The sequence below is a fragment of the Nerophis lumbriciformis genome, linkage group LG27 (genome assembly GCF_033978685.3).
Source record: "Nerophis lumbriciformis linkage group LG27, RoL_Nlum_v2.1, whole genome shotgun sequence".
Classification (NCBI taxonomy): Eukaryota; Metazoa; Chordata; class Actinopteri; order Syngnathiformes; family Syngnathidae; genus Nerophis; species Nerophis lumbriciformis.
Genome location: NC_084574.2, coordinates 35608517 through 35627320, shown reverse-complemented (window position 1 = coordinate 35627320; position 18804 = coordinate 35608517). Strand labels below are relative to the sequence as shown.

The following is an 18804-nucleotide window of genomic DNA, read 5'->3' as shown; positions in this document are numbered from 1 at the left end:
TTACCGTATTTTCCGCACCATAAGCCGCCCTGGGTTATAAGCCGCGCCTTCAATGAACGGCATATTTCAAAACTTTGTCCACCTATAAGCCGCCCCGTGTTGTAAGCCGCATCTAACTGCGCTAAAGGAATGTCAAAAAAACAGTCAGATAGGTCAGTCAAACTTTAATAATATATTAAAACCAGCGTGATGTGGGCGCGCATGGAGTCGTATATCAACATGGACAGAGCTGCGTGAAAAAAGCCACCCGGCCTCTTCGCGTAAACTTAAACTTACCTTAACCACTCGCTCATCTTTTCTTCATCCATCCCTTCGAGTTAGCTTTTATGATGACGCCGGCTGGAAAGGTCTCTTTTGGCAAGGTCTTCCTTTTGAATATCACCATGGGTGGAAGTTTCTGGCCATTAGCATGGCAAGCTAGAACCACAGTGAAGGATGACTTCTCATTCCCTGTGGTGCGAATATTCACCGTACGTGCTCCCGTTGTATCCACAGTGCGGTTCACAGGAATATCAGTTGCTGTGAAATAGTAATCCGTGTGCGGATGGAGAGATTGCGTCTTTTCATGAACCGGATCCCTGACGCTCAGTAGGAGCCATTTTGTGGTCTTTACAGATGTAAACACACAAAGGAAATGAAACGTACCGGTACGGTAATATCCGCGCGCTTTTTCTTCTTCTACGCGGGCGGGTGGTTGCTTACAGTAGAAGAAGAAGCGCTTCCTGTTCTATGGGGGCGGGTGCTTACCTTGGCGGTTGCTTGCGTAGAAGAAGAAGCGCTTCCTGTTCTACCGGGAAAAAAGATGGCGGCTGTTTACCGTAGTTGCGAGATCGAAACTTTATGAAAATGAATTGTAATATTAATCCATATATAAAGCGCACCGGGTTAAAAGCCGCACTGTCAGCTTTTGAGTAAAATACTGTACTGTACTTTTGAGTAAAAACCACAAATTTACTCAAAAGCTGACAGTGAGGCTTTTAACCCGGTGCGCTTTATATATGGATTAATATTACGATTCATTTTCATAAAGTTTCGATCTCGCAACTACGGTTAACAGCCGCCATCTTTTTTCCCGGTAGAACAGGAAGCGCTTCTTCTTCTACGCAAGCAACCGCCAAGGTAAGCACCCGCCCCCATAGAACAGGAAGCGCTTCTTCTTCTACTGTAAGCAACCACCCGCCCGCGTAGAAGAAGAAAAAGCGCGCGGATATTACCGTACCGGTACGTTTCATTTCCTTTGTGTGTTTACATCTGTAAAGACCACAAAATGGCTCCTACTAAGCGTCAGGGATCCGGTTCATGAAAAGACGCAATCTCTCCATCCGCACACGGATTACTATTTCACAGCAACTGATATTCCTGTGAACCGCACTGTGGATACAACGGGAGCACGTACGGTGAATATTCGCACCACAGGGAATGAGAAGTCATCCTTCACTGTGGTTCTAGCTTGCCATGCTAATGGCCAGAAACTTCCACCCATGGTGATATTCAAAAGGAAGACCTTGCCAAAAGAGACCTTTCCAGCCGGCGTCATCATAAAAGCTAACTCGAAGGGATGGATGAAGAAAAGATGAGCGAGTAGTTAAGGTAAGTTTAAGTTTACGCGAAGAGGCCGGGTGGCTTTTTTCACACAGCTCTGTCCATGTTGATATACGACTCCGTGCGCGCCCACATCACGCTGGTTTTAATATATTATTAAAGTTTGACTGACCTATTTGACTGTTTTTTTGACATTCCTTTAGCGCAGTTAGATGCGGCTTACAACACGGGGCGGCTTATAGGTGGACAAAGTTTTGAAATATGCCGTTCATTGAAGGCGCGGCTTATAACCCAGGGCGCCTTATGGTGCGGAAAATACGGTATGTTCTTTACAAGTGTATGTTAACTTTTGACCACGACTGTACAAGAGGCATTATCATGGAAAATTTATATTTTTCATGCTTTTATTTACATCTAAACAAAAACCTGAAATCAACATTTGCCAGCAGTAAGAATAACATTAGGCTTGACTGTATGTAGCATACAATATCTCTTAAAGCAAGGGTGTCACAACCTGTAGTACCAGGTCATACCATGTTTTGTTTTTCTGATTACTGGGTTTTTTTATGATTACTGTTTAGCTCCTGTCCAGCACTCTCATTTTCTTAGATCCACTTCTGTTTTTTTTTGTGTTTTACAGTAACTTTACTCCTGCCTCATCAGGTTTCTCACCAGAACTAGGACGGTTCATTAGCCAGCACTGGAAAAACTCATAATCTCACCAATTCCATTCTTACCATTCCTAGTCAAAATATCTAAACAACCTTAATACAAGTCACAATCCCCTGAATAGTCATTTTTCAGCGAGACATAAGAACTTGTTTTGGGGCAACAGATCTTCTGAGGAGACAAATACTACTATTGAGCATCACGACTTTGTTACAAGACACACACCTTCACAATACTAGTAAGTATAGCTAATGATAAGTCTTAATTGCTAATTTTAAGATCACTTTTAAGTTTTTAAAACTTAAATATGTCTTTCTTTCTTTTTTTTTTAACTTACCAAGACAACTTTTTTTGCTCATTACAAGCAAAAAGTAACTTCTTTTTTATTTTTTATTATTATTATTATTGTTTTTAAAGGGGGCCTTTTTTCCAGTCAGCACCGCATCGCAGCACTGGATTGTTAAATGCTGTTTGTTAAGTATGTGCTTCACAGTGAAAGTTTCCATGTTAGTTTTGCCAAGTAGTTCCATGCTTTTTTGTGTACTCCTACCTGCACTACACTCTTAGAAATAAGGGTTCTAAAAGGGTTCTTCTACAAGGGCTGAGGTTCTAACTGGAACCATTTGCTTCTGAAAAACCCTTTCCCGAAGAAAGGGTTTTTCAAGGGTTCTTGGTAACGCTAATGGTTCCAGTAAGAACCATTTTGATCCAGAGAACCCTTTAAAACCCCTTTTCTGAATAATTGGTTTTAAAAGGGTTCTCACTAACACTAAGGGTTCCAGTGAGAACTATTTTGATCCAGAGAACCGTTTTTGGAAGAAAGAGTTCTTCGGGGATTGTTGAAAGCATGGGTAAGATCCTGTGTCACCAGGGACATACTTCCTGATAACATTTGCCAATAATGGTGCCTATCTTTAAATAAATGTTTTTCTCATTAAAATGTTTTGAATGTTTGTTCAATGTCAACATGATAAATGACCACAATATAATATGAACTAAACTGATCTGTAGAATACAATATGGTTCTTTATAGAACCCTCAGAAGACAGGACGGTTATCGGTGAAAACCTTTGAAAAGGGATGTTTTTAGAACCCCCTGTGTCAGGTCTAGATGAAACCCTTGAAACATGAAAGAGTTCTTTGTGGAACTCCCTGTGTGGGTTCTAGATGAAACCCTTGAAACCTGAAAGGGTTCTTAGTGGAACTCCCTGCATGGGTTCTAGATGAAACCCTTGACAAACGAAAGGGTTCTTAGTGGAACTCCCTGTGTGGGTTCTAGATGAAATCCTTGAAATACAAAAGGGTTCTTAGTGGAACTCCCTGTGTGGGTTCTAGATGAAACCCTTGACAAACGAAAGGGTTCTTAGTGGAACTCCCTGTGTGGGTTCTAGATGAAACCCTTGAAATACAAAAGGGTTCTTAGTGGAACTCCCTGTGTGGGTTCTAGATGAAACCCTTGACAAACGAAAGGGTTCTTAGTGGAACTCCCTGCATGGGTTCTGGATGAAACCCTTGACAAACGAAAGGGTTCTTAGTGGAACTCCCTGTGTGGGTTCTAGATGAAACCCTTGAAATACAAAAGGGTTCTTAGTGGAACTCCCTGTGTGGGTTCTAGATGAAACCCTTGAAATACAAAAGGGTTCTTAGTGGAACTCCCTGTGTGGGTTCTAGATGAAACCCTTGAAATACGAAAGGGTTCTTAGTGGAACTCCCTGTGTGGGTTCTAGATGAAACCCTTGAAACATGAAAGGGTTCTTAGTGGAACTCCCTGCGTGGGTTCTTTGTAGAACCTCTCATGGGGGGTTCTGGGTGGAACCTTACACACACAGTTCTAGGTAGAACCCTCCAAAAGGGTTCCAGGTGGAACCTTTATAAAAAGGTTCTACCTGGAGCCAAAAAGGGTTCTCCTATGAGGACGAGCCGAAGAACCTTATATGGTTCTACTTAGCACTTTTATTTCTAAGAGTGTAGGGCTTTTGTTTTGCGTGCACTCCCATTTGCACAAGAGCTTTTGTGTTTTCATTATTAAATTCCTTGTACCTGCACACGGTCTCCTGCAGTCTACTTTGGGATCCCTTGTTGGCTGGATCATTCTGTTACGCTTCGGCCGCGTACTAGCAGTAGTTGTCATTATGATTTGTAAAGAAAACACAAACACTCTTGTGGAGCTAGAAGTGCACGCAAAACAAAACTCTAGTGCAGGTGGGAGTGCACAAAAAGGATACGACTACTTTCAAAACTAACACGGAAGCCTCCAATAAAGTTTCACTGTGAAGCACAAACAAAACAGCATTTAATGATCCAGCACTAGCTAATAAACCTCATATCAAAATTCTGATGAGGGACAGGTGCGAGGAGCCAGTGCTTAGAGGCAGGAGTAAAATTACTGCAAAACGGAAGTAGAAATTAGAAAATAAGAGGAACTAAACACAAAATATACTGTAGGAAAACACAAACAAAACCCAAACAAGGCATGACCTGGCACAATAGGTCATACCAAATGGAACATAAAGAAAAAAAAATTATTTAGAATTTTATATGACTCAAAATTACATGCAGATGTTGCCTGCTTTTTAGTATTTTACATCATTGAAGCTGATCTGATGTAAAATGGAAATGGTAAAGTATTTGGAATTGGAGGACATGTCCACATGTATTATACGAGTATTTAAAAAAAAAATGGTATTATGGCGTTTGCCTATCCTGAATTACCTGAATGACCTATCAATGAGGAAATTAGCAAGTTTGGCTTGAGATGAAAAAATCTTCTCCGCCTTTAATCATCTCCATCTTTGAAAGACATCCCCGATACAAATTCTCGTTTTGTTCCTGGCTTTGTCATGAATACGTTGAGAATGGTAACTTTTAGATTGACTCAGGTCTGACATGTTTAGTAACTTTACCAGTGGCAGTAGCCAGACGAAGAGGGCAATGCGTAACTGGCAACCTGGATGTGACACAAAGCCTTATGTGGGCTTTGTACCGAGGATGTCGTTGTGGCTTGTGCAGCCCTTTGAGACACTTGTGATTTAGGGCTATATAAATAAACATTGATTGATTGATTGATTGATATCCTATTAGAGGGAAGTAATATACAACCAGGAGACCAGCCCACAACAAAATACAATTGTTACCTTAATTAATGAAAACGGATTTGATCAAAAAGAGTCTAGTAAATTAGTAAATATTGTAAATATGTTTTAAAGGTGCATATGTAATAATGTGGCCAGAAACGGTACTGCCATCACGGTCAAAATTATGTAGTCCCCTCCCCCTCTCCCTGACTGAGGTTGCCAGATACGCAGGGCATACTCCAAGGAACTTCAAACTTCCAATGCCTCTTATTAGGGGTTGAGGTGCTGGGACCATAATAGCTGAATAGACAAGCGTTTTGTCAACAGAAATGAGGCTATTTTCAGGAAGAAGTACGTCATGCCTGCGTACAATATAACAACAATCCATCCATCTTCTTCCGCTTATCCGAGGTCGGGTCGCGGGGGCAGCAGCTTAAGCAGGGAAGCCCAGACTTCCCTCTCCCCAGCCACTTCGTCCAGCTCCTCCCGGGGGATCCCGAGGCGTTCCCAGGCCAGCCGGGAGAGATAGTCTTCCCAGCGTGTCCTGGGTCTTCCCCGTGGCCTCCTACCGGTCGGACGTGCCCGAAACACCTTCCTAGGGAGGCGTTCGGGTGGCATCCTGACCAGATGCCCGAACCACCTCATCTGGCTCCTCTCGATGTGGAGGAGCAGCGGCTTTACTTTGAGCTCCCCCCGAATGACAGAGCTTCTCACCCTATCTCTAAGGGAGAGCCCCGCCACTCGGCGGGGGAAACTCATTTCGGCCGCTTGTACCCGTGATCTTGTCCTTTCGGTCATGACCCAAAGCTCATGACCATAGGTGAGGATGGGAACGTAGATCGACCGGTAAATCGAGAGCTTTGCCTTCCGGCTCAGCTCCTTCTTCACCACAACGGATCGATACAGCGTCCGCATTACTGAAGACGCCGCACCGATCCGCCTGTCGATCTCACGATCCACTCTTCCCCCACTCGTGAACAAGACTCCGAGGTACTTGAACTCCTCCACTTGGGGCAAGATCTCCTCCCCAACCCGGAGATGGCACTCCACCCTTTTCCGGGAGAGAACCATGGACTCGGACTTGGAGGTGCTGATTCCCATCCCAGTCGCTTCACACTCGGCTGCGAACCGATCCAGTGAGAGCTGAAGATCTTGGCCGGAGGAAGCCATCAGGACCACATCATCTGCAAATAGCAGTGACCTAATCCTGCAGCCACCAAACCAGATCCCCTCAACGCCCTGACTGCGCCTAGAAATTCTGTCCATAAAGGTTATGAACAGAATCGGTGACAAAGGGCAGCCTTGGCGGAGTCCAACCCTCACTGGAAACGTGTCCGACTTACTGCCGGCAATGCGGACCAAGCTCTGACACTGATCATACAGGGAGCGAACTGCCACAATAAGACAGTCCGCTACCCCATACTCTCTGAGCACTCCCCACAGGACTTCCCGGGGTACACGGTCGAATGCCTTCTCCAAGTCCACAAAGCACATGTAGACTGGTTGGGCAAACTCCCATGCACCCTCAAGGACCCTGCCGAGAGTATAGAGCTGGTCCACAGTTCCACGACCAGGACGTATAACAACAAATGGCAATCATATGGTTATTGTCAGTACTATCAGAAAACAAAGACTAAAACCAACTACAACCAACGCTAGCAATGGTTATACTGGTGAAAATAAGTAAAGCATGCTTAGCAGCCTCATGTACGCCCAAAACTAAAGAGGAGACATTTTAGCAAGGTATACCTGTAGGATACACCATTGAGGAATTATTTGATCATGTGATTTGGCTGTCTACATACGTTTCACATTGCCATGATGACAGCCGTGCTAATGTTGGAACCCATTTCCTTTAGTGTATCAACATATTGAGAAGGAAATAGGCACTGACACTACCCATATCTACATAGGTTTTATTTGTGGAAAATATATTTTGCCCTAGCTTATGTAGCCGAGGATCGGCTACATAAGCATTGCGTGGACATCGGGGGCGGTACCTCTGGATTGGCAGACCGGGGTGGTGGTTCCTCTCTTTAAGAAGGGGAACCGGAGGGTGTGTTCTAACTATCGTGGGATCACACTCCTCAGCCTTCCCGGTAAGGTCTATTCAGGTGTACTGGAGAGGAGGCTACGCCGGATAGTCGAACCTCGGATTCAGGGGGAACAGTGTGGTTTTCGTCCTGGTCGTGGAACTGTGGACCAGCTCTATATTCTCGGCAGGGTCCTTGAGGGTGCATGGGAGTTTGCCCAACCAGTCTACATGTGCTTTGTGGACTTGGAGAAGGCATTCGACCGTGTCCCTCGGGAGGTCCTGTGGGGAGTGCTCAGAGAGAATGGGGTATCAGACTGTCTTATTGTGGCTGTCCGCTCCCTGTATGATCAGTGTCAGAGCTTGGTCCGCATTGCCGGCAGTAGGTCGGACACGTTTCCAGTGAGGGTTGGACTCCGCCAAGGCTGCCCTTTGTCACCGATTCTGTTCATAACTTTTATGGACAGAATTTCTAGGCGCAGTCAAGGCGTTGAGGGGGTCCGGTTTGGTGGCTGCAGGATTAGGTCTCTGCTTTTTGCGGATGATGTGGTCCTGATGGCTTCATCTGGCCAGGATCTTCAGCTCTCACTGGATCGGTTCGCAGCTGAGTGTGAAGCGACTGGGATGAGAATCAGCACCTCCAAGTCCGAGTCCATGGTTCTTGCCCGGAAAAGGGTGGAGTGCCATCTCCGGGTTGGGGAGGGGACCCTGCCCCAAGTGGAGGAGTTCAAGTACCTAGGAGTCTTGTTCACGAGTGGGGGAAGAGTGGATCGTGAGATCGACAGGCGGATCGGTGCGGCGTCTTCAGTAATGCGGACGCTGTATCGATCCGTTGTGGTGAAGAAGGAGCTGAGCCGGAAGGCAAAGCTCTCAATTTACCGGTCGATCTACGTTCCCATCCTCACCTATGGTCATGAGCTTTGGGTTATGACCGAAAGGACAAGATCACGGGTACAAGCGGCCGAAAATGAGTTTCCTCCGCCGGGTGGCGGGGCTCTCCCTTAGAGATAGGGTGAGAAGCTCTGTCATCCGGGGGGAGCTCAAAGTAAAGCCGCTGCTCCTCCACATCGAGAGGAGCCAGATGAGGTGGTTCGGGCATCTGGTCAGGATGCCACCCGAACGCCTCCCTAGGGAGGTGTTTAGGGCACGTCCGACCGGTAGGAGGCCACGGGGAAGACCCAGGACACGTTGGGAAGACTATGTCTCCCGGTTAGCCTGGGAACGCCTCGGGATCCCCCGGGAAGAGCTGGACGATGGCTGGGGAGAGGAAAGTCTGGGCTTCCCTGCTTAGGCTGCTGCCCCCGCGACCGGACCTCGGATAAGCGGAAGAAGATGGATGGATGGATGGATATTTAGCCCTGTTAGCTGGAATACACATCAACATACAGGCTAACGGGCATATATTTCCCCCGTTAGCCTGTATGTCCATGTGTCATTGACCGGGCTAGCATGCTAAGCATTACGCTAGGAGCTAAGCACCATCACACTAAGCATTGGTTGCAGGAACATACTAGCTTTGTTAGACAAGATCATAGACTGTATTGGACAATATAGTTTACATATGTCCATTTCCATTTATTACAAGTAATAAGAAAACGTAAATGCCTGACTTACCTATCAAGGAGGAAATTAGCAAGTTTGGCTTGAGATGAAAAAATATTCTCCGCCTTTAATCATCTCCATCTTTCAAAGACATCCCCGATACAAATTTTGTTCCTGGCTTTGACATGAATACGTTGAGAATGGTAACTTTTAGATTGACTTAGGTCTGACATGTTTAGTAACTTTACCAGTGGCAGTAGCCAGACGAAGAGGGCAATGCGTAACTGGCAACCTGGATGTGACACACTCACAGACTTTCTAATTGGTCAAACGGTAGAGGGGCAGGGCATCAAATTGAAAACAATAACAAGATTTCGGACCGTGAATCTAATTTTTAAATGAGCCTATCCTGGCTGAACTACTGTTATCAGTTATAGAAGTATTGGAAAAGAACATGATTTATTAATGCCTTTTGACATATCAGGGCCATTTAATGATGACTTGACATGACATTATTACATATGGCTCCTTTAAATTAAATCAATGTTGTTCCACTGGCAGATTGTTTCTCATTACCAGCAAAAGCACAACATTTATTATATAAAAAATGTAAAAATCTTGATGATGAAAAGATATGACTGAGTCCAATTATGTTGGTTTAAATGATGAAAAAATGGCTTTGGAGTCGCCAAAACTGAAAGTCAATTGTTGTATTTGTGAACATAGGGGGCAGATATTAGTTTTTAACTTCTTTCAGCTCCTTTTCATTCATAATTTACTTTAATGTTATGCTGATTGTCTTATTTTTATTTTTCCTCCTTTGTTTAATTTGTTATAAATGAAATACATAAATGAACTGAACTGAAACGTGTTTGTAAGTAATAGGCTAAAATACCCGGCAACAAAAATATAATTTCATGCATTCATAGCCTCAGTCATATTTCCACAAAACATGTTCTAAAATTGGAGCAAGGACACTAAACTAATACAATGGAGTGAGCAGCAAACCGAGGGATCCAAACCCAGACCAGCTCTGGCCAGGATGACCGCCAGGGCGATGTTCCTGAGGGAGGCCGACCACCTGAAGTTAATGTACACGCCGTCTGTTATTACGGGGATATTTCTCAGCATGAAGCCCATCAGCAGCATACCTGCAAACAGAAACGAGACGCCGCTTGATCCTGATTCTTTTTGAAGGGCTCCCACGCTAATCCAGAACGAGGTCATATGTGGGACGCGGGGCGTCCACGTGGGGATGATGCCCCTGATGCTTTTGCAAAGTGTGAAGATTATTTTCCTTCCATTTAAATATACAGTATAATTAAAATGCATTTTTTTAAAAGACGTCATACATGTTTACACTCAAAATAATGTGGCTGTGAAAGCTCAATAACAAGGTTGACTGAATAATATTAAAATAAATTACAAATACGCACACAGCACTGCATTTTGGAAGACGGAGAGGTGATAGAAGAAAAGTAAAAATATAATACATCTATTTGTGCCAAAAGAAGAGAAAGTTATGTACAAGTTTCACTTTTGCATCTCATTGCTTATAACCATGGGGCGTTCAAAGACCCTCGATTAAAGTTAAAGAGTCACTAGTTTTTAAAGACAGGGAGGGACTTAACTCACAGGAGATGCACTAAGAATAATAACATAATAACAACAATTGAACAGAAAAAAAATAATAATGAAGTACCGTATTTTTCGGACTATAAGGCGCACTTAAAATCCTTTCATTTTCTCAAAAAAGGACAGTGTGCCTTATACGGTGCACCTAATGTACGGCATGATTCTGGTTGTGCTTAGCCACCTTGAAGCTACCATATTTTGTACATGGTGTAATACCATACCATACCATACCAACTTTATTTATAAAGCCCTTTAAAAACAAGCACAGTTGAAAAACAAAGGGCTGTACACCACAAAGAAATAGAGGCAAAGGACAGACTAAAAAATAACATTTAAAACAGAAATAAAAATACACAATTAAAAAGCAAATATAAATTACCCTAAGAACAGTTTGTTAGATAAAAACAGTTTAAAAGTTAAAAACAGTTCAAAAAGTTAAAAGCTAAAAACAGTTCAAAGTCTCATGCTGGGTTAAAAGCCAGTGAATAAAAATGGGTTTTAAGAAGGGTCTTGAAAATAGCCAAGGAAGGGGCCTGTCTCACATGGAGAGGGAGATCGTTCCAGAGTTTGGGACCCGCAACAGAGAAAGCTCTGTCCCCTCTGAGCTTGCGCTTTGTTTTGGGTACCTCCAGGATCAGCTGATCAGCTGACCTGAGGGACCGGGTGGGGGCATACAGATGGAGCAGCTCAGAGAGGTAAGGTGGGGCAAGACCACGTAAGGATTTAAAAACGAGTAAGATAATCTTAAAATGGACTCTAAAAGACACAGGCAGCCAGTGGAGGGAGGCTAAAACAGGAGTAATGTGCTCTCTTTTTCTTGTGTTAGTTAAAAGTCGGGCAGCTGCATTTTGGACCAGCTGCAGACGTGAGAGGGAGGACTGACTAATTCCAAAATATAAAGAGTTACAGTAATCCAGCCGAGATGTAATAAAGGCATGGATTACTGTCTCTAACTGTTGCCTAGAAAGAAGGTTTTTAACCTTGGCCAGCTGACGTAAATAAAAAAAGCTGGCTTTCACCACTGTGCCAATCTGACGGTCCAATTTAAAATCACAGTCAATACGAAAGCCCAGGTTGGTGACCATGGGCTTAACGTGCAAAGCCAAAGGGCCAAAGTCAACAGGGGGGAGCTCACAGGTACCACTAGGTCCAAACACTATTACTTCTGTCTTCTTTTCATTAAAATTTAAGAAGTTTAGGGCCATCCAGGCCTTGATATCCTCAAGACAGGCAAGTAATGGCTGTATTGAAGAGGCATGATTTCTCTTTAATGGAAAATACATTTGTGTGTCATCGGCATAACAATGAAAAGAAATATCATGCTTTCTTAGGATTGAGCCCAGGGGAAGTAAATAAATAGAAAAGAGAAGTGGTCCCAAAACTGAGCCTTGTGGGACCCCACATGTCAAGGGAGTAATGATAAGTGTGACCAGTAGATGGCAGTCACACATAAGAGATACACCAGTAAACAACACCAAAACTTTAAATGTTCTATTGAGAATACAGAACATTACACACGGTGCTCAAAAATATGTCAAAATGTTTTTAGTACGACTTCGGTAAGCTATGAAGCCGCACCGCTTGATGGATTGACGGAGCATTAAACATAGGAGTATTATTAGGGTGTGTGTATAACAGTGACGTGCGGTCACTAGAGGCAGGTGAGGCAGGGCCTCACCTGCCATCATGGAAAGAAAAAAAATGCAAAAAGAAAAAAAAAAAATTTAAATTGTTATATGTATCCAATGATTATACTATAAAGTTAATTTCCATTTAACTTCACCAGTTTTAGATTATTTTTATTCAAAATCGCTGAATTTTCACATTTGCCGTTCAAATACTGAGAAGAGACGGTGCGGTGATCAGCAGCCAGTTGAGGCACGTCACTCAATTGTGCCTCAACATGGATTGCGGACTCGGCTAACTGCTGGCCTGCTGTGCAGTGAGGCCGTATTGCTACAGGTAAAAGCCAGTAAATTAGAATATTTTGAAAAACTTGATTTACTTCAAAAGGTGTAACTTGTACATTATATTTATTCATTGCACACAGACTGATGCATTCAAATGTTTATTTCATTTAAATTTGATGATTTGAAGTGGCAACAAATGAAAATCCAAAATTCCGCGTGTCACACAATTAGAATATTACTTAAGGCTAATACAAAAAAGGGATTTTTAGAAATGTTGGCCAACTGAAAAGTATGAAAATGAAAAATATGAGCATGTACAATACTCAATACTTGGTTGGAGCTCCTTTTGCCTCAATTACTGCGTTAATGCGGCGTGGCATGGAGTCGATGAGTTTCTGGCACTGCTCAGGTGTTATGAGAGCCCAGGTTGCTCTGATAGTGGCCTTCAACTCTTCTGCGTTTTTGGGTCTGGCATTCTGCATCTTGCTTTTCACAATACCCCACAGATTTTCTATGGGGCTAAGGTCAGGGGAGTTGGCGGGCCAATTTAGAACAGAAATACCATGGTCCGTAAACCAGGCACGGGTAGATTTTGCGCTGTGTGCAGGCGCCAAGTCCTGTTGGAACTTGAAATCTCCATCTCCATAGAGCAGGTCAGCAGCAGGAAGCATGAAGTGATCTAAAACTTGCTGGTAGACGGCTGCGTTGACCCTGGATCTCAGGAAGCAGAGTGGACCGACACCAGCAGATGACATGGCACCCCAAACCATCACTGATGGTGGAAACTTTACACTAGACTTCAGGCAACGTGGATCCTGTGCCTCTCCTGTCTTCCTCCAGACTCTGGGACCTCGATTTCCAAAGGAAATGCAAAATTTGCATGGTTGGGTGATGGTTTGGGGTGCCATGTCATCTGCTGGTGTCGGTCCACTCTGTTTCCTGAGATCCAGGGCGCTTCTTCTTCTACTGTAAGCAACCACCCGCCCGCGTAGAAGAAGAAAAAGCGCGCGGATATACCGTATGTTTCATTTCCTTTGTGTGTTTACATCTGTAAAGACCACAAAATGGCTCCCACTAAGCGTCAGGGATCCGGTTCATGAAAAGACGCAATCTCTCCATCCGCACACGGATTACTATTTCACAGCAACTGATATTCCTGTGAACCGCACTGTGGATACAACGGGAGCACGTACGGTGAATATTCGCACCACAGGGAATGAGAAGTCATCCTTCACTGTGGTTCTAGCTTGCCATGCTAATGGCCAGAAACTTCCACCCATGGTGATATTCAAAAGGAAGACCTTGCCAAAAGAGACCTTTCCAGCCGGCGTCATCATAAAAGCTAACTCGAAGGGATGGATGAAGAAAAGATGAGCGAGTGGTTAAGGTAAGTTTAAGTTTACGCGAAGAGGCCGGGTGGCTTTTTTCACTAGCTCTGTCCATGTTGATATACGTATGTTTGTGATTGCACATTTGCGTACATTTTGGGAGTGAACAGAGTTGTTAGAACGCTGGTTTTTAATATATTATTAAAGTTTGACTGACCTATCTGACTGTTTTTTTGACATTCCTTTAGCGCAGTTAGATGCGGCTTACAACACCGGGCGGCTTATAGGTGGACAAAGTTTTGAAATATGCCGTTCATTGAAGGCGCGGCTTTTAACCCAGGGCGCCTTATGGTGCGGAAAATACGGTAAATGGAAAAACAGTAACACTGCTTTTTCTTTTACAGTCAAATCTAGTTTTTATGTGTATTACTGTAAATGGGAAAACAGTACCATTCTTTTTTGAAGATAAAATGTATGGTTTGTTGTTTTTACAGTGTATTACTGTAAATGGACAAACAGTATCATTGTTTTTTTTTTAGATGAAATCTACAGTCGTTTTTACGGTGTATTACTGTAAATGGAAAAACAGTACCACTTTTTGTTAAGGTAAACTATATTGAAAAACAGTGCTACAGGTTTTTTTGTAGGTAAAAGCTACAGTTTGTTGTTTTTTACAGTGTATTACTGTAAATGGGAAAACAGTACCATTCTTTTTTGAAGATAAAATGTATGATTTGTTGTTTTTACAGTGTATTACTGTAAATGGAAAAACAGTATCATTGTTTTTTTAGGTAAAATCTACAGTAGTTTTTATGGTGTATTACTGTAAATGGAAAAACAGTACCACTGTTTTTTGTAGGTAAAATCTAGACTTTGTTGTTTTTACTGTGTATTACTGTAAATGTAAAAACCATACCACAGTTTTTCAGGTAAAATCTACAGAAGTTCTTACGGTGTGATACTGTAAATGGAAAAGGAATACCCCTGTTTTTTTTTACAGTAAAATCTACAGTTTTGTATTACTGTAAATGGAAAAACATTTTTTTATAGTAAAATTTTAAGTTTGTTGTTTTGACTGTGTAACACTGTAATAAAAAACGTACTATTGTTAAAGAGTTAAGTCAAAATCCGCAGTTGTTTTTACGGTGTATTACCGTATTTTCCGCACTATTAGCCGCACCTAAAAACCACAAATTTACTCAAAAGCTGACAGTGCGGCTTATAACCCGGTGCGCTTTATATATGGATTAATATTAAGATTCATTTTCATAAAGTTTAGGTCTCGCAACTACGGTAAACAGCCGCCATCTTTTTTCCCCGTAGAAGAGGAAGCACCCGCCCCCATAGAAGAGGAAGCGCTTCTTCTTCTACTGTAAGCAACCACCCGCCCCCGTAGAAGAAGAAGAAGCGCGCGGATATTACGTTTCATTTCCTTTGTGTGTTTACATCTGTAAAGACCACAAAATGGCTCCTACTAAGCGACAGGTTTCCGGTTCATGAAAAGACGCAATCTCTCCATCCGCACACGGACTACTATTTCACAGCAACTGCCTAAAGACTTTCAAGAAAAGCTGGCTACTTTCCGTGCATATTGTAAAAACAAGATAGCTGAAAAAAAGATCCGGCCAGAGAACATTATCAACATGGACGAGGTTCCACTGACTTTTGATATTCCTGTGAACCGCACTGTGGATACAACGGGAGCACGTACGGTGAATATTCGCACCACAGGGAATGAGAAGTCATCCTTCACTGTGGTTCTAGCTTGCCATGCTAATGGCCAGAAACTTCCACCCATGGTGATATTCAAAAGGAAGACCTTGCCAAAAGAGACCTTTCCAGCCGGCGTCATCATAAAAGCTAACTCGAAGGGATGGATGGATGAAGAAAAGATGAGCGAGTGGTTAAGGGAAGTTTACGCGAAGAGGCCGGGTGGCTTTTTTCACGCAGCTCCGTCCATGTTGATATACGACTCCATGCGCGCCCACATCACGCTGGTTTTTAATATATTATTAAAGTTTGACTGACCTATCTGACTGTTTTTTTGACATTCCTTTAGCGCAGTTAGATGCGGCTTATAACACGGGGCGGCTTATAGGTGGACAAAGTTTTGAAATATGCCGTTCATTGAAGGCGCGGCTTATAACCCAGGGCGCCTTATGGTGCGGAAAATACGGTACTTGCTTTGAAATCATGGGTCAAGCAGATATCTAAATATTTATTTTTATTTCAACAACAAAACACATTTTGGAATGTATGACAGTATAATATTTGTTGCATAATTAGATAATATTACATGTATTTTTATAACAGTTACATTATTAGATTTTTTTTTTTTTCTGTCAAAATGGAGAAAACAAATACATTTAGTCAGAAAAAATTAAGTACTTAATTGACGCATATTATTTCCAGGCTTTTGTGGGCCACATAAAATGATGTGGCGGGCCATATCTAATCAACCACCACGAACGTTAAGGAACAGGCGGACAAACAGTTATGGATCCGATATGTGCCACCGAATGGACTCAACGATACAAATAACATACAGGTGTGTACAGATGTGTAGTGAGTCCCTTACCAAGAAGGGGAGGCAATGGTGGAAGCCTGGGCAAGTGGATGAGAGACACCAGTTTGCCACCGATGACTGCACAGATGAAAAGCACCGTAATGCCAAACAGGTTACCCCCGGGAAGACACTCGTCCTCTGTGACGGACCACACCACTCCAAAGAGCACCGCGGCCAAAAGGACTGGGGAGGACATGAGACAAGACAGAATTGTTCACGTCTTGTGTTGTTTGAGGAAAGGGGGTTTGGAATGTGCTACATGACGATGGCAGATGTGGCATGACATCAGGTCTCTAGTTGGAACGGTTGTGAGAAAGGACCCCACCGGGGGGCGTACCTTTCGTAAAGACAGAGGCCACAAGGCCTCTCGGAGGACACGGGCAAAACCTGTGAAGCAAGGGGCAGCAGACAAGTGGCGGTTCTGTGTTGGTGCCGGCGTCCACCACGGGGTTGCGGGGAAGGAAATAGGTTGTTTCCTCTGTGACGTTTGGACTGGAACAGCGACGTACCACCACCTGGATCTGGTTGACGTTCAAGTGCTGCAAAGAGAGGAGCAGCAACGAAAAACACATTAAAAGGTTCATATTGTGATTGTTTTTGACATTTAAAACACTTCCTTGTGGTCTCCATCATGGATTCTTAACCCTTTTGACCTCGGGGCCCAAATATTAAGACACAATTATTCATCTTACCGTATGTTCCGCACTATAAGCCGCACCTAAAAACCACAAATTTTCACAAAAGCTGACAGTGCGGCTTATAACCCGGTGCGCCTTATATATGGATTAATATAAATATTTATTTTCATAAAGTTTCGGTCTCGCAACTACGGTAAACAGCCGCCATCTTTTTTCCCCGTAGAAGAGGAAGCGCTCCTTCTTCTACGGTAAGCAACCACCCGCCCCCGTAGAAGAAGAAGCGCGCGGGTATTACGTTTCATTTCCTTTGTGTGTTCCATGTTGATATACGACTCCATGCGCGCCCACATCACAGATGGTGTCAAAAAACAAGTGAAGCACACAAATACAACACTCGCCGTCATTCCGGGTGGATTAACCAAAGAACTCCAACCGCTCGATATTGGTGTCAACAGGGCATTTAAAGCACGACTGTGAACGGCGTGGGAACAATGGATGACCGAAGGCGAACACACCTTCACTAAGACAGGGAGACAGCGCCGGACGACATACGCCAACATCTGCCAGTGGATCGTAAATGCCTGGGCGGATATTTCGGTCACAACTGTGGTCCGAGCTTTCCGGAAGGCAATGACTTCGACGAGACGGAGCCGGCCATTTTGGATCCCGTATTCGCCCAACTTTTTAATTCGTACACCGAAGGAGAAGAATTCGAGGGATTTATGAATGAAGAATAACTTCAGAAAGTGAGCGTTATGTTTATTTTGTGTGTTGTGACATTAACGTTCGAGCAACATTAAGTTATTGATGTTATTGCTCTGCACTATTTTGAATTTTACTATGTTTGTGATTGCACATTTGCACATTACCGTACATTTTGGGAGTGAACAGAGTTGTTAGAACGCTGGTTTTTAATATATTATTAAAGTTTGACTGACCTATCTGACTGTTTTTTTGACATTCCTTTAGCGCAGTTAGATGCGGCTTACAACACGGGGCGGCTTATAGGTGGACAAAGTTTTGAAATATGCCGTTCATTGAAGGCGCGGCTTATAACCCAGGGCGGCGTATGGTGCGGAAAATACGGTACTCTTGATTTTAATCGTATTCAATAATATCTTACCAACTTACAGTTTAAAAGGATAAACCTTGTCAAATGATATGAAAGCATGTGCAGGGTTTTTCCTGCGTTCAAAATTGTGTGGCGACCGCCTCCAGCTAATTTTGTGCCGCCCCCAACCAGAGCGATTGATATCGCTCAACACTAGGGATGTCCCGATCCAGGTTTTTACATTTCCGATCCGATACCGATACTGACCGATACCGATACTGGCCTATCCGAGCATGTATTAAAGTTTAAAGTTATTTAGCCTACTTAGTTGTCAGAATCCTGTTGAAAAGGGTTTTAGTACCGTATTTTCCGCACTATAAGGCGCACCTAAAAACCACAAATTTTCTCAAAAGCTGACAGTGCGCCTTATAACCCGGTGCGCTTTATATATGGATTAATATTACCGGTAAGATTCATTTTCATAAAGTTTCGGTCTCGCAACTTCGGTAAACAGCCGCCATCTTTTTTCCAGGTAGAACAGGAAGCGCTTATTCTTCTACGCAAGCAACCGCCAAGGTAAGCACCCGCCCCCATAGAACAGGAAGCGCTTCTTCTTCTACTGTAAGCAACCACCCGCCCGCGTAGAAGAAGAAAAAGCGCGCGTTTCATTTCCTTTGTGTGTTTACATCTGTAAAGACCACAAAATGGCTCCTACTAAGCGACAGGCATCCGGTTCATGAAAAGACGCAATCTCTCCATCCACACACGGATTACTATTTCACAGCAACTGATATTCCTGTGAACCGCACTGTGGATA

The 18804-nt window shown here is 43.4% G+C and overlaps 1 protein-coding gene across 2 annotated transcripts in view; it reads right to left on the bottom strand.

Moving 5' to 3' along the window:
* Positions 1–18804, bottom strand: part of LOC133624458 (sodium/hydrogen exchanger 9B2) — a 61648-nt gene that overhangs the window by 27175 nt on the left and 15669 nt on the right. For both annotated transcript variants that reach the window (XM_061988028.2, XM_061988029.2), the window contains exons 3-5: positions 16636–16837; positions 16311–16481; positions 9868–10010 (exon numbers count right to left, since the gene is read on the bottom strand). In XM_061988028.2, the coding sequence (XP_061844012.2) occupies positions 9868–10010; positions 16311–16481; positions 16636–16837 (516 nt within the window). The remainder of the gene's footprint in view (positions 1–9867; positions 10011–16310; positions 16482–16635; positions 16838–18804) is intronic.